The sequence below is a fragment of the Equus przewalskii genome, unplaced genomic scaffold, assembly GCF_037783145.1.
Source record: "Equus przewalskii isolate Varuska unplaced genomic scaffold, EquPr2 ChrUn-10, whole genome shotgun sequence".
Lineage (NCBI taxonomy): Eukaryota > Metazoa > Chordata > Mammalia > Perissodactyla > Equidae > Equus > Equus przewalskii.
In genome coordinates this window covers 3127897-3150833 of record NW_027228747.1, presented here as the reverse complement: position 1 = coordinate 3150833, position 22937 = coordinate 3127897, and the positions used below count along the sequence as shown (strand labels likewise).

The following is a 22937-nucleotide window of genomic DNA, read 5'->3' as shown; positions in this document are numbered from 1 at the left end:
AGTGGCTCCTTTAAAGATTCCTTCTTCTCCCTCAGATCTCAAGGGTTGATTGTGCTAGCCTGCACAAACTCCATGTTAAGACTCACAGGACTCCTCTCCCTCAGCTTTATGCATTTAGAGCCTGGCAAAGCCCTTGGGACAGATCGTAACCCTGTCCCCTTCCCCCAGCAACATGTATATATTTCCTTTTTTCATTTTTCAACTCAGGAAACTTCTCTGGAATCTGAACTGAAAGGTACATAGTACCCCTAATGAATGCCAGCACAATGCCAGGCACTCTGGATGGTTATGGCCCCTCCTCTGCCCACACCCCTGAGAAAAAGTGTGGTCCTGCATGCTCTTTGCTTTTACAGAGGAATGTCAGATGCCGTGGCCTAATTACCCACTCTTAGCTCCTGTTCCTCTCTGTGCATTAGTTTATGGACGGAATCTGCTCTGGAAAGCTCAGCATTCATGGTAGGTAGGACATATTTATTATTTTTATAAACCTTCCTTTTTTATTATTTTTATAACCCTTAACTGTGTGCTTTTGCTCCTTGATTGAAGAGCATCAGAGCAAGGACTAGTTTGACATTTTGTTTGGCAGCTGAGGAGAGAGACATTGTTCTTGGTCTCATTCACTCAGCCTCAGCATTGAATGATTGGAATCTGACAGATATTTCCATCCTAATGGGGGAAATTTGTTTTCTTTAACAAGGAAAGAATCCATAGAGAAGTATAAAGTGGAATTCCAGAGTTAGAATTACAGAAGTTAAAGTCAGTAAACATTTATTGAATGTCTCCTGTGTGCAGGGTATTGTGTTAGATACTGCGACAGATACAAAACCAAAGTAAGAAACATTCCACTAGCTTTCAGCCTCACAGAGGAATGAGAGATTGACAGATCACCATGGTACATGGCAGTGGAAGGTGCCATAAGGACTAGAAAAAGAGGGAGAATGGCATGCCTCTGGATGAAGGCAGCTAAGGAAATCTTCATGAAGAAAGTGATGTTTAAATGAATTGTTTGGGATGAGCAGGATTTCAACAGGAAAGCACTCAGCTAACTTTACTGAGCCATTATGTGCCAGACAGGAGTAACTGGGAGTGAAAAGACATGGAATAGGGGAGGAAGATCACTCTTGTCCAGATGAACAACAAATAGTCCTACTCGCTTAAAATTTAGGGTATATATAGGAATAGGATGGAAGATAAGGCTTTGAAGAGCTTTGAATGGCAGGGTGAAGTGCTCTACATTAAAAAAACAAACAAACTTTTTTTAATCAGCTGCAGTTTAGAAACACTGGTGTTTCAGAATACATACAAAAGGATCAGTTAGGAGACTGCTATGATTAGTTTAGTGGAGGCAGTGATAATTGAGAGGGAAATGGAGATGAGAAAACTTGTGGAAGTAAAATCTTTTATGATCTAAAAGCTTTGAATTTATGTGAGAAAAGTAAAAGACTCCCAAGGTTTCATGTCTAGGTGACTGGAAGATAGAAATAGAAATATTTAAGAGTTGCAACTTTGGGTGAGAAAACATTTTAGCTTTGGACCTATTATGGTTTAGACTTGGGTGAGAAATCTAGGTATAGATGTCTAGCAGTTATTTCTTAGTTATTTGCTGAGCACCTTCTAATGTCCTGGGCACTGTAGAGGTTGATGGGGATATAGTGGGGAACAAAGCAGAGTAACATCTGTGAATGAATTTATAGAATGTGACTGGCCTCTGTGGAGAACAGGTTGTAGGAGGACAGGAGGCAGATGAGGAGGAGGATGCTGCTGGCCTCTAGCGGGCGACTGTGCACTAACTGGACAGTGTTGACGCAGTGGAGGTGGGGAGATGTGAGTAGATCAACGATATATTTTTAGAGACAGAACCAGTTGTATTGGATATGAGACGGGAGAGAAAGAGTGTAATCAAAGTTTGGGCTTGAGCAGGTACATAGTGCTACTGTGACTAGTGAGGAAGACTGAGGAAGGAAAGGCACTGCTGAACTGAGTCCAGGAGAAAAATTAGCACATAGCTGGGAGTCATTTTCATCTAGCAGTTGAGAGGAGGCAATATATTGGTGGGAAACCCTGTTTATGGGGAGCAAAAGGAAGCTGACTAAATACTCGGAAGTAGATGCAAGTGGGCCAGAGAATGAGACTCTTCTAGAAAGCAGGGGCATGGGTCAGGTCTGCTCAAGTTCTTGGATTTGAGGAAGAGAAGGAGGCTTGGCCGTGAGTGGGAATTCCTTCAGTCACTAATACAAGAAGCTGAGGCTGTGAAAGGCTTTGAAATTTTAGTAGGAGAATTCTACCGCAGGGTCTAACTCAAAGGAAATGGAGATGCCTTGCATGACGTTTAGACATCTCAAAGCTCTAAAAATACGAACGGGATGGGAATGCATTGAAGAAATTATCCAGAGCTTTTTCCCCCCTGCTACATTTTCATCCCTGTGGTACCCTTAACTGAGGATATTTTTCTAAATGTCTGTTTTCCTTTCTATAACTGGAAGACTTCCCGCAATCCCTGCTATTAACCTGTCAGCTCCACTCTTCTGCCTCAACTTATTTCCCTTCTCTCTCTATGCTGCCATTAACATTGGAACAGTAACTTGATTATTTTAGAGGAAGAAACTGGTACTGAGTTTCATCTTGCTTGGTTTGAAGTTAAGAAATCCTATTGCCATCATTTCCTATTTCTTCTGCTCCCATTTTGTTACTAAGGCCTTTTCTGCTTAGAAGAGATGTCAGTGAACTTTGGTAGCTTTATACCCTTCCTACTATATATGTTTGAAGCCAATATGATGCCTGAAAAAATCTGTGTTTATACAAGAAACAAATGAGGAGCTTCCTTTTCTGTCTCGATGGCTTCCTATGTTTTGCCGCCAAAGGGCCTGGAGAATCCTTGCCCAAAAGTTGTTTTGTTTCCCTCAAAAGACCCCTCTGTGTCTCCCTCATTCTCATTATTCACCCTTACTTTTCTACTGCTTTTCTTGGAGAAAATATGACTGAGCCGTGCGGGGATTAGGGGATAGTGCAGTGAGCAGTGACAGACAATAAATGTAGTCTTTCGTGTATGTGCGAGGGGCTCCTTCACATCTGGGAAGATGCCAGGAAGGAGGAGACTTCCTAGTCCTGTTACCTCCCTGGGAGAACCCACCAGTCAGGAAATCACTCTGGGAGATGCCCTTTGATCTCACACCCACCTTCCATCTTTCTGTCCTGACCCAGAAGCTGTTGTGAAGCCACTGTGAGACAGCTCAGGGGAAAATGCATAATGTTAGTACCAACTCTTGTTGTCCTCCTCACACACACTTCTTCCCATCTCTGACCACACAAACACACAGGCACACACACACACGCGTGCACAATCCAGTCCAGTGCTGATTGGTTTATCTTCCTTCTGAGTAAAGTCCCACCCCTGATGTCTCCCAATCCAAGAGACGTTTTTCCTGAAACAGTGTCCACAGATACATCTCTGTAGTACTTCACATGTTGCTTCTCTTTTTAACTATTCTTCGTTTGGGGCAGTTTAAGCGAAGCCAGGAGTATGGGGCAGAGGTGGGAGGTGAGTGGTGGGGATTCATTCATCCTTGTGCTCTCGCAGAACAGCGCTGGCCTGAAGCCAGATAGGGGCTGGAAGGTGAACAAGTTTCTAAGCAAGGACATAATGAGGGTGGGGAAGCAGGTAGCAGCCTAGAAGTAAATGGCCCTTGTGCTATGAAGTCAAAGACTATACCTGTGTGAGCCCCCTGACCCTGGCCCTAAAGTTCACAGAGAAGGAGCTGGGAACTAGAGGGCTTTTAGGGCTTACACAGTCCACCTTCTTCTTGATGGGGGTCACTGCCACGCCTGCTTGATACTTCTTGGGAATCTTTGCCTCAGGTCAAAGAATAGGTAGTTGAAGCTGTGAGATGAGAGCATCACAGGCTTTGGAGTCTGACAAGCTGAGTTCAACTCCTGCAGCCATTCCTTAGTAGCCTGTGACTCTGGGTAAGTTAATTAACCTCCAGAGCCTCCATTTCCTTGTCTGTGAAATTATGTCCTGCCTCACAGCGTTGCTGGGAGGTTAAATGAGGAAATGCACATTAAGGGCCTAGAACAGAACCACATAGAGAGAAAATGCATAATAAATGGTGGTGGTCCAGTTAGCTCCTAGTGTCCCCACTGGTCAAGTGCAGAGACAGTCACACACATGAACAAAGGAGAAGTGGAGGTCTGGGATGTGAGGCTGCAAGTCCTCAGCCTTCAGAGAGACAGGGCTGGATACAGGAGAGAGGCCTGCTGACCTGCTTTCTTCCCTCTGTGTTTAGCTCTGCAGAGCATTCCAGAATTATGCCCCAAAAAAGGGCAGAAGAATAGCATCATGAAGCCGTGATAGGGCATGGACATGGCTCAAAGGCAAGGGCTGGCCTTCCTGGTAGACTTGTCTCTCCCAAACCTCGCTCTTCTCACCTCCCTCCCCACCACTCCTCAATGTGCACAAGCCCCTGCCCTCAACCTTCCAAGACTCTTATTTGATGCTTTTAAACATTTTTCTTTATTTAGACAGAAAAGACCAACTCTTTAAAATGCAATAAATAAATAAGTTAAGCATAGAGAAGTGTCTGAAACTGACTCCCCAGTCTCCCCTTACCACTCCCCCCCGACCCCAGTTCTTTTCCCTAAAACCTCTTCCTAAAGAAAATGATCAGGTAATAAACCCCTTTAGCCCTCCCTACACCCCTCCTCCCAATACCCAATTACCCCCCAAAGCAAAGGGAGAAATCAAGAGAGAGAAAAATCCAAGGGAAACATTGTCTAAACTCCCAGAAAGAGAGATGGCAGCGTCCAGGCCAGGCCGGGCTGGGTAACGCACGGGTGGTAGTGGTATTTACACGGAGGGGACCAGCAGAGACTGTAAACATTTTTAGGGGTTTGGGGGAGGTCTTTTCCTCGTGAAAGGAGGAGGGTCTCTGTGGCTGACTGGCGAAGAGGCAGCCCTCAGGGCTCCCCCACACCCTCCTTCGAGGGGGCCCTTGGGGGAGGCAGTGAGTTCTAGGGCTTCTAGCCCAGGGTTCAGGGATATCCTACCTCTAGCTGAGGGTTGCAGGGAATATGAGAACCAGCTTCTGAGAAACCCCTAATGTGGGGAAGAGGCTGGGCTGGGGCGTGTAGGGGAGGCCCCCGCTGCCCTCCCAGGGGCCCGCACAGGTAGAACAGGCCCACTGGTGGGGGAGTCAAGTGCGAATGCTGGGCACAGAAGGCCCATCACAGGAGCCCCAGCAGAAGGCAGATACCCCCGAGCCTTCGAGCCTGTTCCTTGCTCCCTCACAAAGGCCAAAAGGGCACCTGGGAGGAAACAGGCCCTTCAGGAGAGGCGGGGTGGTGGGAGCGGGCTGGTGTCCTGTGCCCCCAGGGCCGTGAAGCAGCTTTTGCCTCAGAACCCAATCAAGGCCCAGGGCAGATGTGCAGAGAGGGCTGGGGCCAGTCGTGGGGAGAGGGATAGAGGTGCCCCTTCCTCTGGTGTCTCCAGACCTGTGAGGAAAGGAAACATGGGTGAAGCCATGGGGAAGAAGGCAGCTGATGCAGGTCACAGGCTCTCAGGGGGAAGAGGTGGCTGAGGGGGCTGACGCAGTATAGGATGGAGCTGCCTGAGGAAGGTGGGTCATCAGAAAGGCCTCAGTCCAGACTGAACCATTTGGCCCCTCAGCCATTCAACAAGAGGCAGGGATGGAGGAGATGGGAGGGAGAGGGCAAATGATACAAGAAACCAAAGGATATGAGGAAGGAAATAAACAGCCCGTGAGAAAAAGAAAGACTGGAAATACGGAGACAGGGACTAGAGGAGGAGAGAGGCAAAGAAATGAGACAACAAACAGGCAGGCAGAGATAATGCAGAGAAAGGAGAAGGGGTGCAGTGTATGGACAGACACCTGGAGAAAGAACAAGGGGGTATCTGCAAAAGGGACGCAGAGCAGGCCAGGGTAGGACCCGGAGCGGGGCTTAGGGCTGTAGTCTCGTGGGGTGAGACCCCCTTGCCCTTAGAGAGGGCTCTCATTCCTTTTCGGAAGGGAACAAAGAAAGCAAGAGAGAAATGCACAGAACACAGCCCACAGTCACCGACCACTGTTGACCAAGCACATCCCGCGAGCTGCCCCCGGCCCTGACCCTGGGCTGGGGGGCGCTTCCCTCCGCGGCCCCTCCCCAAATAACAAACAATCGGCTCCAAAGACAACACGCTCGTTCCATGCAACTTACAGGGGCCCGGAGCAGGGGTCCGGGGATGGGGGCTTCGGCCGACAATGGACACGGGCCCTGGGCTGGGGGGCCCCCAGGGTGGGGGAAGTTAAGCAGCCAGGATTGGGGGGAAAGGGGGAGAAACAGAAAATGTGGGTATTGTTCTTGGGTTGTGTTTTTTTTAGGGGTTTGGTCCAAAGGAGATTAAACAACACAAAAGTAACCAAAGCTCCCAGCTCTGTGGCCATGAGGTTGGGTGGTGGTGGGCAGTGGGATGGAGGGGAGCTGTTAAGTGAAATTCACAGGCAGTCCAGCCTTTTGGCCTCCTTCACCTGAACCAAAGCTGTTCCCGAGAGGCCTGAAGCTTGGACTCCCCCCAGTCTGTTCTATGCACTCTCCACTGTCCCATGGTCTACTGCTACATATGAGAAATCACCTGGAGTCCAGGGCACCGAGGACCTGATGTCCCCACTTCTCAGGAGAACAGATATTCTAGGACATTCCGGTATCCTAAGCCAGCCCCCTTACTCTCCAAACTCTACTCCACTAATTCCACTGCAACCCAAAGGAAAACCAGAAAGAGAGAGACATACAGACACACAGACACTGACCAGACAAACAAGACCAGATATTGGGGAAGAACTGGGGAGTGGACACAGATGTATACAGACTTGGCTCTCTCTGAGGTCACAGTGTATGTGTGTGTGTGCGTGAGAGACAGAGAGAATGACTTGATGATTGAAAAACAGCTGAGGGACTTGCTCCAGATTCCTGCTTCAAGTGCCCAGAGTCAGGTGGGGTAGAGTGGCCATCCCTGAGGTTAGTGGCAGAGGGTTTGGGGGAAGTCCAAGTGAGGGCCCTGGCTGCAGTGTGTGGGGAATGGAGAGGTCACAGGACAGGAGCAGGACCCACCTGGGGGCCCTCAGTAGGGCCGGTTGGCATCCTTAGGCCGCTTTAGCTGGACTTTGAGGCGCTTCATGCCAATCTGGAAACCGTTCATGGCCTGGATGGCAGCCTGGGCACTGGCTGGATTGTCGAAACTCACAAAGCCTGAGGTGAGAGGGGCATAAGGCCCAGCCCAGTGCCCCCTCACTCTCCTGTACTTAGGGCCAGGGCCTGCTCTTTGGTTCCCCAGCACCACCCTACTTCCTCCAGGTATCCCAAATGGCCAGAAAGCTGCCCAGCACATAGTAGGCATTCAGTAAGGAGTTGCTGTTGGACAACTTGAATGAATCCAGCCCAGCTACTCACACACCCTAGGACATTCTTTCCAGTGGTCTTTGAATGACAGCCCCTTCCTCAGCCTGCATAGCTCTGCCTTTTGAAAACACTGCTTCAGCCCTACGTGACTTCTGAAGCAGGCAGGACAAGAACGTTCCCTTTCTCCCCTGAGGCAGCCTTTCAAAGATGCGAAGGCAACTAAACCCAGCTCCCTAAGCCTTCCTTTTGAAAACCAACATTCCCATTCCTGAGCCTCTTCCAGACCTCATGGAGCGTGAATTTGACCAGTTCTTAAGGAGAAAAGATGAAGCTGTGGTTTTCTGGAGGAAGTGGTCGCCTGGGCAGCAGCTGGTATGGGATGTAAAAAATGGTTCTTTCAGACTCTTGGACAATCTGGATTTCAAATATTGGGCCCTTTGGGACCATAAGTGCCTTCATATGTATCAGACCTTGTCCTTATTTGGAGTTTGGCAAAAATGTGTCATATTTTATCTTTTGGATCATCACATTCTTACCAAAACACTTGCTCTGATTGGTGGCCCGGTCAACAAAGACTTTAGCTGAGATGACGTGGCCAAAGGGGACAAACATCTGGAGGATCTCTGAGTCAGTGAACTCCTGGGGCAGGTGGTAGATGAAGATGTTGCAGCCGTCAGGGCCTGGGTGGCAGCAGAGACAGAAGGGAGAGCTCGGTGATTGGGAGCCAGACTCAAGGAACCAGCGCCCCGGGGAAAGCAGGTCCTGGGAGGACCCTCCAGTCCCAGCCCCCAACACATGGGCCACGGCGCCAGCCACTCATCCCCACTCGCTTTCTCCCCCATACATGGGGCCAGAGCTGGGTTTGGAGCAGGTGACAGGGAGTCCCAAGCCCGACAAGGGCAACCTATCCCTGAAGTCTCTCAGCTGGGAGGACCCCACCCAGGCTGCACCTTCCCGCTGCTGCTGCTGCTGCTGCTGCTGTTGCTGCTGCTGCTGCTGCTGTGGGGGAGGCGGGGGCTGCTGGGCGACCAGGGCAGGAGGCTGCGGGAACGCAGGTGCAACCAGGCTGTAGGCTGCCGGGTAGGCTGCTGGGGTAGGGAGAACAGAGAGAGCTAATAGGGCTCCCGAGATTCCCCTGGACCCTGCCCTCCCAGCCAGCCCTGTCTCCCCTCCCCTGGCCCAGGCCAATGGAGTCGACAGATGGCAGAGAAGGAGCTGCCTCAGAGCCTGGGTGCACTGCCCCTCACAGTACATCCTCACTGTAGCCTGTCAGTAAGCCGGCAGGGATGGTTGGCAGGGAGCCACGAAGCCCAGACCCAGCTTCCGGGCCTCTTTTCCTCTTGTCACCCCTCCCCCCAGGCCAGGCGTGGGCTGGGACCCCTCACCTGTATAGTGCTGCATTCCTGCGTAGGCCTGCTGCAGGGGGTCCACGGGGGCCGCGGGGCTCTGGGCTGGGGAGAGCAGATCGTGAGAGAGGGGCTAGGACGCAGCTGGGGGTCCCACCAGCGCCTCTCTGAGCAGAGGCTGGGCAGGTGGGAAGGAGAGTCTCATCCAGGTGTGGGGTATGAAATGAGAGGGTGGAAATGCACAGAGTAGTGGGAAGAGGGGAGAGCCCGGCATTAGCACGACTGGAGTCTGTGACTGGCTGTGCAACCTTGGACAAGTCACTTCACCTCTCTAAGCCTCAACTTCCCTGGCTGAGAAAGGGAAGGAGCACGCCTGCCCAGGATAACAGAGTAGAAGAAAACGCCTTTACCCCTGAAGCCAGGAGAGGGAAGCTGGGTCGTAGCTGCTGGCAATGGGAGTGGGGGCTTGGATAGTCGCTGGGAAGAGGGGTGGGCAGGCAGAGACCCCCACCTGGGTAGGGGTGAACCCCGTTGGGATACAGAGCATCAGGGGCAGGCTGCCCAGTGGGCTGGGTGGGCACCGGGCTGTAGCCGTTGACACCCAGGGCAGCAGGGATTGCAGAGACAGGCGTGGCAGCGATGGCAGGAGGGGTGCTGGTTCCTGGGGAAGAGAAAGTGACAGAAACAGAGCAGAGAAGCAGACACACACACAAATGCAGAGAACCAGTCAGCAAGTCTGAGGGCAGAGGGGAGGAAGCAGGCTACTCTGACCCCTGAGCATCTTCTGGACCCCATGGCTTCCCTGAACAATGCCCTGCGCCCCCTCTCTATCCCCTCCGTGTGGTAGTTCCCCTGATTGTCCCGTTCATGCCTTGCCCAGCCTGCCTTGGCTGAGCCTTACCTGAGGATGGGGTGATGGGGGTGGCAATGAGGCCATTGGCGTTGATGGCGGCCATGTGCTGCATCTGCACGGCAGCCATGGTGGCCATGGGGCTGAGGTAGGCACTGTGAGCCGCTACCAGGGCCGCCTGCTGCTGCATCAGCTGAGGGAAGGGGAAGAGAGGAGAGTGGGGCCAGGCCCCCTGTGCCCTGGCCTGGCTCCCCTCCCAACCCTGGGCCTTGGCATTGGGAGGGTGGGGGCAGGACACAGGAGGCCGGGAGGAGAGGGGGTGGGCCAGGCCCAGCTCCAGGGGGCAGTGCTCACGGCCTGGGTGTAGGCGCTGTAGGCTCCAAACTGGAGGGCAATAGGGCTGAACATGCCCAGCTGGGTGGCCACCTGCTGCATTCGGCGGAGACCTCGCTCCTTCTCTGTGTCAGCAAACTTCACCACCAGGCTGGACGAGGCACCCTGGGCACAGGCCCCACATATGGTCAGAGGGACAGAGTCCGGAGTCTCTTCTCCCCAGAGCTCTCAGGACCTGGCCTCAGTTCCACCACTCACGGGTTGGCCTTTTTGGGAGGATAGCCATCATTGTGCCTCTGTCAAATGGGGAGAGTTTCATCCCCCCTCCCCCAGTGCCAGGACGTGCAAGAGACTGGAAAGAGTTGAGGACTGTGAAGCCATGTACTTGAACAGGGAAAGGCCTACTGGAATGCAAAGGGCATCCCTGGCTGCTCTGTGAGGATTGTGAGCTGCAAATCATCCCCAGGGTGGATCAGCCACAGCAAATGTTTCATCTCAGGCTAGTCTTGCCTTGTAGCCACCCCACCCTCTTACCATGACTCCCACCCCCACACTCCAATCCTCATGTCAGGGAATGCAGCCTCAAATTTTAATACAGCCTGAACCAAATAAAAACCAAATTGGAACATTTGCAAGGACTGTCAGAATCCTAGAATCTAGAGTGCATCTCTATCTGATGCTCCATCCTCTCGACCAAGCGCCTTCTAAGTGCTTGCCCACTGTTGGAGAACCTCGAGTTAGGAGAAGCTTGCCTCCTTCAGAGCCAGCTAGGTCCATTTTAGAGGTTTGCTCTGCTGGGGGGCCCTCCACGAGTGCAGCCAGCTGACCCACTGCTAATATGTGGGGGCAGCAGAATAAATGTGTGGAGCCTCTAAGCAAGTGTCCTGAAGCCCAGCCAATAAGGGTGGGGGGCTATGGGAAGGTGGGAAAAGAGGCAGGAGATGAAGGAGAGGGCTGAAGGATGGAGCAGGCAGGAGAGGAGGCTGAAGGCATTTGGACTGAAGAGGAGGGATAGGGTTAGGGGATAAGAGGTAGGGGGATGTTATGTGAAATGTGGAGCTGTCCCTGAGAGGTCTGATTCTTCTGCCAGAAAATTCTTTTTGAATAAATTCAAAGACCCCATCCAGAATGGACTGCCCCCTCTGAGCCAGGGCCTGACGGTGGGCCAGGCAGGGCTAGAGAGGCCTGAGGGCCCCAGGGTTGCGGGGCTTACCGGCAGGGTCCGGCTGCTGTGAAGGGTATTGATGGCCGCCTGGGCCTCGGCGTGGGTCTGGAACTTCACGAAGGCGCAGCCTAGAGCATTCAAGAAGGAGGAGGAAAGGGTGAGTGCCCAGCGATGATGGCCCCCACAGTCTCCATTGCCCAGGGAACCAGTGGGGGAAGGGCAGGAAGGCCAGAGGGCCTGGTGGGGAAGGGTGTAGTGGGTGGCTACCTTTGCTGGTCCCATCTGGCCCCCGGAGCACAGTGCACTCATCTATGGTCCCAAAAGGCTCGAACATCTTCCGGACGTCCTCATCTGTCTGCTGCTTCCCTAGCATCCCCACAAAGAGCTTCCGGTCTTCTGGTGGGTAGGGCACAGGAGGAGGGGCATGTTCAGGGTCTCCTCGATGCTTTTCCAGCCCTGTTCCAGCTTGGGACTGTCCCACCCCTTCACCTTCAGCTCTTCCCTGGAGCTCCAGACACTCTCCTCACCCTAGGGACCAATGTCTCTAGGGTGTGAAAGGGTGATGGTTCAGGGATGGGGTCCAGTTACATAGAGTGCTCATCCCGGTTCTCAAGGACTTGCACGCCACTCCGGGCCTCAGTTTTGCCATCTGTACAATGGGCCAGATCACAGCCCCTTCAGCCATGCTGACTCCTATGCCCAGCTTGACTGGGAGCCCTTCAGAATTCTCAGATTTTCTTCAGGAAAGGCTGCCCCTCAGCTACTCCAAGCTCTAGGTTGGGGGTTGCGGGAGAGGGACTGAGTCCAAAGGTACAGAACCTACCTCCTCGGCTCTCGCTGTCGGCTGGCTTGACCTGGATCGGCCTGTTCATCTAAAGGAGAGAAGAGAAGGCAACTTCTGGAGACCTCTTCTGAACATCCCAAGAACCCTCCCCAGGCCAGGATCTGCAGAGAGGCTAGAGCAAGTAAGCCCAGGCCCAGGCGGTTTCCTCAGCCCTCTAAATTGCTGATGGGAAGAAAGGGACAGGGCCTAATCTTGTTTAGGATTAGGACCAGAGGGGATTAGAGGCAGTGGAAGGAGAGGATGTAGAGGAGGATGCTCAGGGGGCATGGCTCCAGGCTCAGGTGGAGCCCCAGACGACTTGGGGGATAGGTGCTGCTCTCCTTAGGGGGAGAATGGGGACCTGGGCTCCAAGATAGAGCCCAACCAGGGGCTAGTATTCAACAAGAGCTGCCTCAGTTCTACAAAGTAGGAGCACCTCATCAAGAAGCCCCAAGGAAGACTCTAGACTGAGGGAGACCCCACAGATGCTCCCACTTCCCTCTGACCCCTAGAGGTGTATCTGCCTCTCTTTCTGCCCCCTTACACCCCTTGACCCCAGGGGGAAGGCACTTGGGCAGCACAAAGGGAGCAGATGCCCAGTCTCCGTGGCAACGGGAGAATGCGCGCCATGGCAACCGCCCACTCAGCCTGATTTATCCATCCCCGTCGCCCTGGCGACCGTGGTGACGTCATAACTTCTGCTGCTCCACACACCCGGAGAAGGAGTGGTAGTGGGGGGGAACAGGGTATGCTGGGGGTGGAGAATTTGGTGGGGGCTGGGAGGTGGGGGAGGGGCCCAGGCAAGCTTCCTGATTCTGGGGAGAGGCGTGCTGAGCAGGCCCTGCAGGGGCCATGCTGTCTCTTCTCCTGCCTTCCTCCTGCAGATCAAATCCTTGGTGTCTCACAGCCCAGAGGGCTCTTAAGGAGGAATCGCTGTCCCGTGCTCTTTCGAGATTCTCCCTGCTCCCGGTAGTCCTCCAGAGCTCTCTCCTCTCCCCTGTTCCTGCAGTATCATCTCCCTTTGTTCAGCCTCCAGTGGAAATGCAGACATCCCCAGTTCCACTCTCCATGTTCTTGTGTGGCGAGAGGACTTGGGAATGACTCCTGCAGGCTGATTTCCTTAACCAGGGTGGGGAGCATCTTAGGAACTGGAGATGGAGGAGAAGGACTCAGTGTTTCATGTCTGAAAATATTTTGCTATTGAGGGCTTCGACTGCTGGGGCCACACCTGGTCGCCCCACTCATCTGATGGTGTGGCAGTTCTAATCCCAGTGACCAAAAGTAAATAAATAAACCAAAGAAACCCTTCACCTTCACTCTGAGGGTGGGGCTCAAGTTATCCTCAGGAAAGGCACTGGACTTCAAGGACTGGCCCTGCCACTCACTAGCTGGGTGGCCTTGGACAAGTCATTTCTCTCCTCTGGGCCTTGGCTTCCTCATCTGTAAATCGGGCTGGATCGGGCAGTCTTGAGTCAGCTTCCCCTCAGCTCTAGTATTCTAGCATCGGAGGCCTTGTGTGTCATCACTTAACACAGAGAAGTGCGGAAATGATAGTTGCCCCTGCCCCTTCTCACACTGGACCCTCTTCCCGGGTATCAATTATGTCAGTTAGTCTGGCTGGACTCTGCTGGTGAGGTAGGTATTGCCAGCCCTGGATCAAATCTAAGCCCCACCTCAACCAATACTCCTTCTCTGCCCCCCATCACTGGATCTGACAGCAGCTGGTGGGGGTGGGAGGTAATAAGAGTCACACAAATCCTTCGGCCAATCTGCCCCAGCTTTATCCTCCACCAATCTGGGATTATCCCATCGGAGGTTCAGTCTCCTCGGGAGTGTGTGTGTGTGTGTAGCAGGGGTGGGGATCAGACGCTCAGGGCTCCTGGTCTTTTACCCTCCTCTCCTGTACTCTCACCAAAGCAACCAGGAAGTCGCCTCACAGGCATCTCAGCAGCCAGCCCCCACCCCCAGTACATGAGATGTAGAATCAGAACCAGAGAATTATGCTTGGCACTAAAGCCTTCCCACAGGCCCCTGGGGATATGTTATTCTAGGTGGGGATGCGGAACCTGGGACCCAGAGTGAAAGGATGCTGTTCCCTCCCTGCACAGGCTCCCGGCCACAAAAATAGCATCTCAATAAATATCCACAGCTGATATGGGTTCACACAAAGACACACGCAAGTGTACAGACCACAGCACAAAACACGTTGATGGAAAGTTCCCCCACACTCCCTCACAGACAGTCTCCCTCCGTGGCACCCAATGCCCCATTCCCAGCCTCCTCCTTCTTGGCCTGGCACATCCTGTGGGAAGCTCAGTCTTTGTTAGCTCAGCTTGGGCACACCTGCCCCCTCCCCTGAGTCCAGCTGGGCCCTGTTTACCTGCCAACCTGGTGCACCAGGCGCCTCTCTTCCCTAGCTACCACCCGCCAGGTGATAAGCCCTCCTGAGGGCCTCCCAAAGAAGAAGGGGCTATTTATACTCCAGCCAATATCACTGAGACCCCCAAGCAACACAGTCACTTGTAAGGCCCTCGTCCTTCTCACCAGTAGTGAAGACCCCACTTCTAAGAAGAGCTCAGCATTGCCACAAAATCTACTTCTCCTGAGGGCACAGGTCTGGTGCCCTGCTACTCCTGGCTCCAGACTTGCGCCTGGTGTCCCAGACCACACACAGGTCCTCTTCTCGGGGCCAGAATCCACCCACCCAGCAGCAAGAGGACAGGGAGGGCCCATGTGCCCAGAGTGGGATTTTGGCCCAAGTAGAGGGGGAAAGGCAGGCCAGACAGAGGGAGCCCTCACACGGCCACCTCCAGGAGGCCACACCCCGGTCGCAGGAAGAATCCAGGGACCTGAGGCAGAGCCACTCCTGGGAACTCCTAGGGGAGAGAAAAGGAAGTGGGGTTCCACAGCCATAGGCCCAGCCCCCATTCTTTCTCTCTGCAGCCCAAAGCATCACCCTAATATGGTGGCACCTTCCAGATTCTGGGGTGACAAAAATGGAGAGAAAGGAGAGAAGGCTAAATGCCCCCATTAAAAAAGAACTTGCAATAGGAGGGCAGGGAGACTGGACAGCAGGAAGAACTTCCCAACACGATTGTGCAAGAGCTGGCACACTGTGCACACACACACAATGACCATCTGAGGGAAAACACTGTTGCCAGGAAGGCAGGTGGCAGAGAAAAGACAAGGGGTCAGGCAGAGCTGGTCACACTTCTCTGCTCCCCGAGACAGCCCTGGTCTGCTCCCTAAGCCCCCAGCAGGGGATCCCCCTTGGAGGACGGAACCCCTCATTTCCTACTGGAGGCTCTGTCAGGTCCCTCTGGATTCTGTCCCCTGGGGAGAGGCCAAAATGGAGAGCTCAGCATCACCTGGGAGCTCAGGGGCTGAAGGGCAGGGCTAGACAATCATTAACCAGGGTGCACTTCTCATCACCTCCCGCCCTAGGCTTTATTTCCTCAGGAAGGGGAGGCAGCACCTTTCTACACCCAGGACCCAAGATGGCGACCTGCCTGGGCTGTGCACGCAGCTGGAGGGAGACAGACCCAGGGCGGATGCCCCCAGCTGGCACAGACCGCCCTGGGCTCACGCCCACCCACAGGCAGTCTCTCTCACCCAAGTCCCCACTCCAGGCTCCCTTCTCTCCACCTTCTCCCTTGCCCCACTCTGGTTTCTGCAGGGGCCCTGAGAGAGGAGATAACAGAGACAGAGAAACAGCAATGGAGATGAAAACTGTTGACTGGTCTGGGGCCTCCAAGGAGAAAAGGAAGAGGAAGGAAAGTTGCGGAGTGATGTGATGGGAACCAGGCTTCCCAGGGATGCATGTGCCCAACCCACACACCTGGCCTGGCAGGCATGCGTATGCACACACACACACAGACACGCATGCGTGCTCCTTGGATCCCAAGCCTACTCACACACATACACGGATCCTTAACTCCGTGAGCAATGGCTGTTCGGGCGCCTTGCCACTGACTGGGATAAGATAGTGGAGTGAGGGCGGGTGCTGGCAGTTGGATTTGCTTTCCTAGTGGTACTAAAGGTCTGAGGGCCACAGAGTGGGTAGGGCAGAGACGTATGGAGGGTTTGCAGGTGGGAGTGCTTGAAATAGTTCTAATTTTCCTAGATCTCCACACCCTCTTTCTCCGTCGGTTTTGTCTATTTCCCTCGTAGGAAAAGATGGAGAATCAGCCTCATTCTCCAGCTCCCACAGAGGGGAAGGAGTTGAGGCTGTGACAGGTGTGTCTCCAGCACCCAGACTGTACTTAGCAAGTGTTTGCTGTGGGGGTGGATGAAGTTACCTCTGAGGAAGTACTTCTTGGGGCTCACAGTGCGAGCGGCAACAGAAGCAGATAGATAGGAAAGAAAGGGCACGTCCTTGCCTCCCAGCTTGTGTAATTGCGGGGCAGTCTGAGATTCTTTATTCCTGCCCTTTCCAGCCTAGGCCTGGGACAATCTGCAAGGCTGACTGAGGTGAAGACACAAAGAGCTCTGACCTTGCAGGAGGGAGGCCACATCAAAGGCCACTGCTGCCTCCCTGGGCACAATGGGCAGGGTCAGGCATGATCCTCCATTGTGATGGCTGCCCCTGCCTTTGCTTGCTCCCCCAATTCCTACTCCCAGCCCAGGCCCACCCAGGCCCTGCTCCCCCCTGATGCCCTGTGGCCCTGTTCCTGTGGCTTTTCCCGGGAGACATGAGGGGAGCCTGTCTGAGCTCAGAAGCCAGCAGGGAGATACCAGTCCAGCAGGCACCAGCTGCCCATCTCAGCCTACAGGCACCCTTCCCCCATCACACAGCCAGACTTCCTCCCCAGAGCCACAAAAGAAGGCCTGGGTGCCTCCTGCTCATTCTGCCCCACAATTGGTGTCCAAAGTCTTCTCCCCATGCCTCTCAACCAAGTACTGCTAAGTGTTGCCCTGTGAGCAGGTTGGGAAGTGGGGAAGTGGGGAAGGGGCTGCATGTGCTCCATGCAAAGGTCACATTTACTCCCCGAATCACTGTTTTCCTTCTGTCCAGGTGAGAAGAAATGCATGCATCAACAGCAAGAAAGAGGGATGCTAGAAGGAGAGAGGGACTTGCTGGTGATGAGAGGTGAAAAACATGCTTAGTGTCTTGGGAAGGTGGTGAGCCCTCTGCCCCTTCTAAGGCCTTTCTCAGCCCCCTGGCCCTGGGAAGGCTGGGACTCACCCCTGGAAGCGTCTTCTGTTCGTGCAGGGCGCTCTGGGCCTTCAGGGCTGAATCGCGGGCACAGTATGTCAGGAAGGCACATCCTGAGGAGGGGCAGGGGCAGAGAGACCCGGTGGGGAAGTGAGTCCCCCGTCTCCCCTCCCTAAAAGGCTCCCCTCCACAAGACTGAGGACTGGGAAGCTTGCCACCTTCTGTCTGCTGGGGTGGGGAGGTGTCTGAGAGGGGGTGGGCATTCCGCCCCAGGAGTCTCTGGGCTGATGGGAACGGCAGGGACCCAGAGCCCGGGAGGCTTAAATGGTGGTGGTGATGGAAGAGGGACAGCGCTTGGGCTGTCAGGAGACAAGCTTTGTGTGGGGGGAGGAGAAGGGGCATGTGATCGCTGGATAAGTACGTGTAGTGTGGTTTCCTCTCTTCCTTAACTGGCCTCCTTTCCCCTTTCTCCTTTGCCTCCATCTCCCTCCATCTTGGTCATCATCACCCCTCTCCTCTCCCATTTTCCCTATTTCCTCATCTCTCTCCATCTCCACAGGAGGCAGGCGAAGGGTGGAGAGTGGAACAGAGGAGAAGGAAAGGGAAGAGCAGTTAGCTGGAAGTCCCTGGGCCAGTGGAGAGGAGGCAGTGTGGCCTTTCGGACTCCCGGCACCTGGAGATCTCCAAGTCCTGACCCCGGCCAGCCGGACTCTGCTTAGCCGCACAGTTCTTGGACAGGCCTGAGGTGCTTCCTCTCTTCGCCCCTCCTCTCTTCACTTTCAAGTCCCCCACACTTCCCAGATCTTTACCAATCTCTGTGCTTCATATCCTGCTTCCCAGATCCCTCTCTTTAGTCCTGGAGCTGCCCTGCCCAGTCCATGTCCACTCTTTCCAGGTTGAGCACCTGACTCCGTGTCCTGACCCCCATCCCAATAGTATCTGAGACTACTAAGACTCGTACTCTTGCACGCACGCGTGTGCGTGCGTGCGCGCGCACACACACACACACACACCTGCCCAGCTCCTTGTCTCCCAAACCAGCTGTTTTGTTCCTCCATCCTTCCTTGAGTTCATCCACGACACCCCCCTCATCTCTGGGATCCACATCTCTGCAGCCCCCTTGACAACTCTTCCCCCAAACAGGCCCTCCTTAGTCCTCCATCTGGAGTCCCCTGGTTACCATAGGTGAGTTCTCTTCTAGCTCCTCCATCCACACTCCCCAGACCCTGAACTCTTTTCCTTCCAGATCAGCCCTCTCCAGCCATTCCATCCCTCCAGCCTGGCTTCCCCCTCCTCCCAGCCTCCCAGCCCACTCCCTGAAGCCTCTCCAACCTGGCCTGACCCCTCACCCTTGTGCAGCCCGGTGTACTTGTCCTTGATGACAGTCAGCTCGAAGATCCGACCAAACTGTTCGAAGATGGGCTTCAGGTCCTTTTCCTCCAGATGCCTCGGGATCTGCCCCACAAACAGCTTGATGGCATCCGGCTCCTTCATTGAGGCGGCCCAGGAGGAGGGGCCGAGGGGAACAGGGAGAGGCCCGAAGGCTAGGGGGAGCTGCCTAGCAAGGAGGCAAGTGGTGGGGCCCGGGGCCCAGTCGGGGCTAACTTTCCCTTTGGCCCCCAACCACAGTGCTGAGCAGAGGGGTAGCTCTTCACACAAAGGAGGCCCAGGGAGTTGAGGGCTAGGGGTTAGGGGTCTAGGCAGACACTTTCATGCCACCAGGGGGCATAGCCAAAATGGACGATCTCCCTCCCAGAGATTTGGCAAATATCCCAGGATAGGGGTCAGTGTCACCAAGACCTGGAGGGTTAGGTTGTAGCAGGGGCGTTGGAAACTGAGGGTTGAGATAAGAGCTGGAGGTGGTGGAATGGGCCTGAGGAGGGCAATGGGGATGGAGGCTGAGGGGTTAGGGGCCTGGTGTGGTTGCCAGCAGCGTCAGTGGGGGGTGGAGGGGGGTGGCACTCCTGATGTGGGGCAGGTGGAGCTGTCGTTGGCTTCCCTGGGAGGACACCTCCCCTGTGGCTGATCCTTCTGCTGGGTCCGAAGATCCCTGATGCCAGATGCTTGATCTCTGATGGCGGCAGGGCTCCGGGGGTCCCTTCTGCCCTGCCGCCCCCCTTCAGGTCCTCCCCTCAGCCCCCCTCCCACCCCCACCCCGGACCCCGGGCCTGGGCTGCTGCTGGCTGCTCCCGCTGCTGGGGCTGCCTGCTTTCCCGGTCACCTGGGTCCCGGAGCTCTGCTCTCCGGCCGCGCTCTCCTCAACAAAAACCTCCCCCCTCCACACCCCCCTCCCCACTCCCACCTCCTTTCCCCTGACAGCAGTGATGTCAGTCTCAGGGGTGGAATACAAATTCTCTACCCTGGAGAGGGACGCACAATCCAGACAAGAGCCACGCCCTCTTTCTATCTCCTTCCTCTCTGACTCCCCTCCCGCCCCCAGAAGAGAAGAGCAGCTGGTCCTGTTGATAATAACCCTTCCCCCAGCTTACTTCCCAATCACGAGTTGGGCAAGGCACTAAGATGGAGAATTTACAGAGGAGCCCTAAGGTGGGGTCCATTGTTCCGGGGGCTGGAGCTGTCCCCGGTGCTGGAAGAGAAGACCCGGGAGAGGGGAACAGCGGGGAGGAGGAGAGGGGAGCCGGTATCTGGGGAGACAGAGAGTGGGGAGCCAAGGAAAGAAATCAGGGAAAAGAAAATGGCATAGAACAGTTGGACAGGTTAGGTGGGGAGGGAGGTGTAGCTGGGGAGGAAAGCAGGGCACAGAGCCCGGGGGAAAAAGGGCAGAAGGGACCAAGAGAGGAGAGATGCAAAGGGGGCAGGGAAGGGGAGAGCGGGGTGAGATGAGTGCAGAGAGGAAACTGTGGATTTTCCGGAAAAGGAACCAAGAAACACTATATCTTGCTGGCATTTGCTGACGCCCCCTTCTCTCCCTCTGGGGGGTTTGTGTGTATAAGTGTGTGGGCAGGGAGGCGCGCTGGGGATGGCGGGAGCCCTCACTTGTGAGCTCCTTGAAGACCAGGACTTCATTTAATTCAGCATTTTACTGTTCACGTGTCTAGCACAGTGTCTTGTTCATACGTAGTAGGTGCTTAACAAATATTTCTCAAATAAACAGTTGATGCCAAGAACCTCTGACAAGAGTAGATTCCTGGTTCCTTCAGCGGGAAGAACCACAGCTGTGAAACTTCCCTTTAGGGCAGAGGAAATCCAGGTACTCCTCCCTGTGCCCCCTCGCCCTTAGATTCCTCGAGTGGGACTTTCTAATTAAGTCAAATAGCAAAGAGGGGTGGGGAAAGCACATTTGGGGACCATTACTCCCCTAAACAACCATGCTTCCATGGATGACCAGTTTGCCCCATAATCTCGAAGGAGCTTGACCCCTCCATACACCGGGCCCACTCACAGCTCCCCTTAAATGCAGGGAGTACCTGCTGACATCAAACCTCCTAGATGGGGTGGCCCCTGTGTGCCGTCAGGTGTGCACTGACTGACTTACAACGAGGCTCATAGCTTTTGGCTTTTGTGGAACAGCCTGCCTCCTGCATTCCCTTCTTCATTCCAGAGTGGGGCTGACGTCTCTACAGTGGCACTGGTGTCTCTGAAATAAGTCCCAACAGAATCCCCGCAGCACCCACTCCTCAGCTCTCGGGGCAGGCAGGCTTCTCTCCTGGAAGAGAAGTGATGTGATAGCGCTTAGATGGCACTTACTGTCTCAGGCATTGTTCCAAGTGCTTTATGTTTACTAACCTGTTTAACCTTCAGCAACACCCTATGTTGTAGGTTCTATCACTGTCTCCGAATAAAGGTGAGGAAACCAAGGCATAGAGTTTAAATGACCTGCCTAAGGTCACACAGCTAGAGAGAGGTCTAGCTGAGAGTGGAGCATGGGCAGTCTGGCTCCTGAGTCCCCACGTTTAACTCCCACATCAAATACTCCTCCTAGGAATGGAGGGAGTGGTTAAGCCTGGCCTTTCTTCTTCTTGTTTCTTCATTTGGGCCCTGGGTGAGAGATGTCCTTTCTACTGCTTGATTCTCCATTGACCACCTTCCATCCTCCTTTAGCCTGAGTTTCTGTTGCCTGAAGCCACATTCTGGCAGGTGTGTATGTCTGAGTGTGTGTATGTGTAGACACTTCATCAAACGGATGCTCAGGTCCTTCCAGTAGGGTCCCCTAAGATGGGTGGGTTGAGGGAGATGGTAGAGGACCCAGTGTTGGGTGGTCAGAATATGATGGCAGTGCCAGGGAATCAGGAGTGCAGACACATCTGGAAAGTAACTTTCCACTCACCTCCCCACCCCCACTGCTCCTTTTCTTGCCTTCTAATCTGATCTTGGTATTTATGGAGATGCTAAACAGATCATGCCCTCTGAGGATGGAGCCTAGGAAGACCCCCAACAGCCCTGCTGATCTCATTACTCTGTGTCTTGTCAGCAGATCTGCCGCCCTGCTGCTCATTCAGTCTTAGGGCTAATCATATTAATTGAAATATTAAACATTCACAAAAATGAATTATAATGAACTCCCTTCTCTCCTCCTTCCAGTCAGCAATTGGGAAGAGAGCTGCAGGCAGCAAAACACCTCCAATCCTTCACTTAGTTTGTGGTCCCCGATGGAAGGTTTCAGTCTGAGAGGAGAGAAGAGGTGGGAGGTCTGGTCAGGCCCTCCTTGCTGGGTGACTGGGGGCTCATCTCTGTTTTCCTTCAGGCTGTGGGGGAGGGGAGCCATGTGAAGTAGAGACTGGAGGGAAAACCCTGTGACTCAGAGGACCATGCTGGGGGGTTGCTCTCCAGGAGGCAATGAGGCTTCCCAAGCCCTAGTTCCTCCAAGGCACTTTCTCTGCCCACCATCACGAAACTCACCTTCTTCCTTATTCCTCCGCACTCAACGCTAAGCTGCCCTACATAAAAAGATTATTGACTAAAAAGGGAGAGCTCTACTCCTAGTTTTAGATTCTTAGGAAATGAGAAATGCTGAATAATTGGGATGTTTTTCAGGAAGGGCAAAATGTAGTGGTGGTGTGTGTGGGCAGAGTGGCTAGTCACCACATACTTGCTGGCCTCGCTAACTGAAACCGGAGTGAAGACATCTGCAGCAGAAGCTGTCACAGTGTACAGAGAATTGATCGCATGGCCTTCCTTCCCTCAAATGGCTTCTACCTCAAGTGGAGAGGTAAGACAGGCCAACACAATATGCAATAGTGAGGACTGAGATGTTGTGAAGCAAATAAAAGTAGCTTCTCTCATTTACACACATGGGTATTTGGGAATTGGGCCTTGGGATGCGATGGGTCAAGAAAGGCTGGATTGATTCTCAAACCACAAGAAGATCAGAGACTAGCAGAAGGAGGATGTTAACTACTTTATGCATGGGGGTGGCAGATAGAGAGAATTGTGCACACATATGCACATGTGTGTGTGCATGTGCAGACTTGCCAGTCCACACCAGCACTGTTTAATATAATGCAAGCCACAGATATAATTTAAAAATTTCTAGTAGCCACATAAAAAAGTAAAACGAAACAGTGAAATTACTTTTTTTGTTTGTTTGTTTGTTTTTGGTTTTGGTTTTTTTTGAGGAAGATTAGCCCTGAGCTAAGATCTGCTGCCAATCCTCCTCTTTTTGCTGAGGAAGACTGGCCCTGAGCTAACATCCGTGCCCATCTTCCTCTACTTTATGTGTGGGATGCCTACCACAGCATGGCTTGCCAAGAGGTGCCATGTCCACACCCGGGATCAGAACCTGTGAACCCCGTGCGCTGAAGCGGAACGTGCTCACTTAACCGCTGCACCACCGGGCTGGCCCTGAAATTACTTTTAATAATATATTTTAAGAGGCCGGCCCTGAAATTACTTTTAATAATATATTTTAGGAGGCC

The 22937-nt window shown here is 53.6% G+C and overlaps 1 protein-coding gene and 1 long non-coding RNA gene across 7 annotated transcripts; one reads left to right on the top strand and one right to left on the bottom strand.

Moving 5' to 3' along the window:
• Window positions 1-4486: 4486 nt before the first annotated feature.
• CELF3 (CUGBP Elav-like family member 3) lies at window positions 4487-19391 on the bottom strand. 6 transcript variants are annotated; one of them, XM_008515444.2, is made up of 14 exons: window positions 19283-19391; window positions 18411-18516; window positions 17092-17174; window positions 11907-11955; window positions 11351-11479; window positions 11132-11211; window positions 9940-10083; window positions 9637-9778; window positions 9247-9396; window positions 8775-8840; window positions 8340-8477; window positions 7926-8069; window positions 7102-7239; window positions 4487-5487 (listed from the first exon to the last, which is right to left on the bottom strand). In XM_008515444.2, exons 4-13 carry the CDS (start codon window positions 11953-11955, stop codon window positions 7112-7114), a joined length of 1170 nt encoding a protein of 389 aa, XP_008513666.1. In that variant the 5' UTR covers window positions 17092-17174; window positions 18411-18516; window positions 19283-19391; the 3' UTR covers window positions 4487-5487; window positions 7102-7111. The 6 variants fall into 6 exon arrangements, with proteins under 6 accessions (XP_008513666.1, XP_070463405.1, XP_070463404.1 ...); XM_070607304.1 differs by having other exon boundaries at window positions 11351-11476; window positions 19283-19337; XM_070607303.1 differs by lacking the exon at window positions 17092-17174 and having other exon boundaries at window positions 19283-19339.
• Window positions 16525-17806, top strand: LOC139081465 (uncharacterized). The gene is made up of 3 exons (XR_011536584.1): window positions 16525-16822; window positions 16921-16995; window positions 17621-17806. It is a non-coding gene; the product is annotated as an uncharacterized lncRNA (long non-coding RNA).
• Window positions 19392-22937: the final 3546 nt, after the last annotated feature.

Coding starts and splice junctions, on each gene's coding strand:
- CELF3 (XM_008515441.2), bottom strand. CDS start 18,555: ATGAAGGAGCCGGATGCCATCAAGCTGTTTGTGGGGCAGATCCCGAGG. Junction 11,212..11,350: donor GCCAGATGGGACCAGCAAAG/GTAGCCACCCAC, acceptor TGAATGCTCTAG/GCTGCGCCTTCGTGAAGTTC. Junction 10,084..11,131: donor ACAGCAGCCGGACCCTGCCG/GTAAGCCCCGCA, acceptor GCCTGTGCCCAG/GGTGCCTCGTCCAGCCTGGT.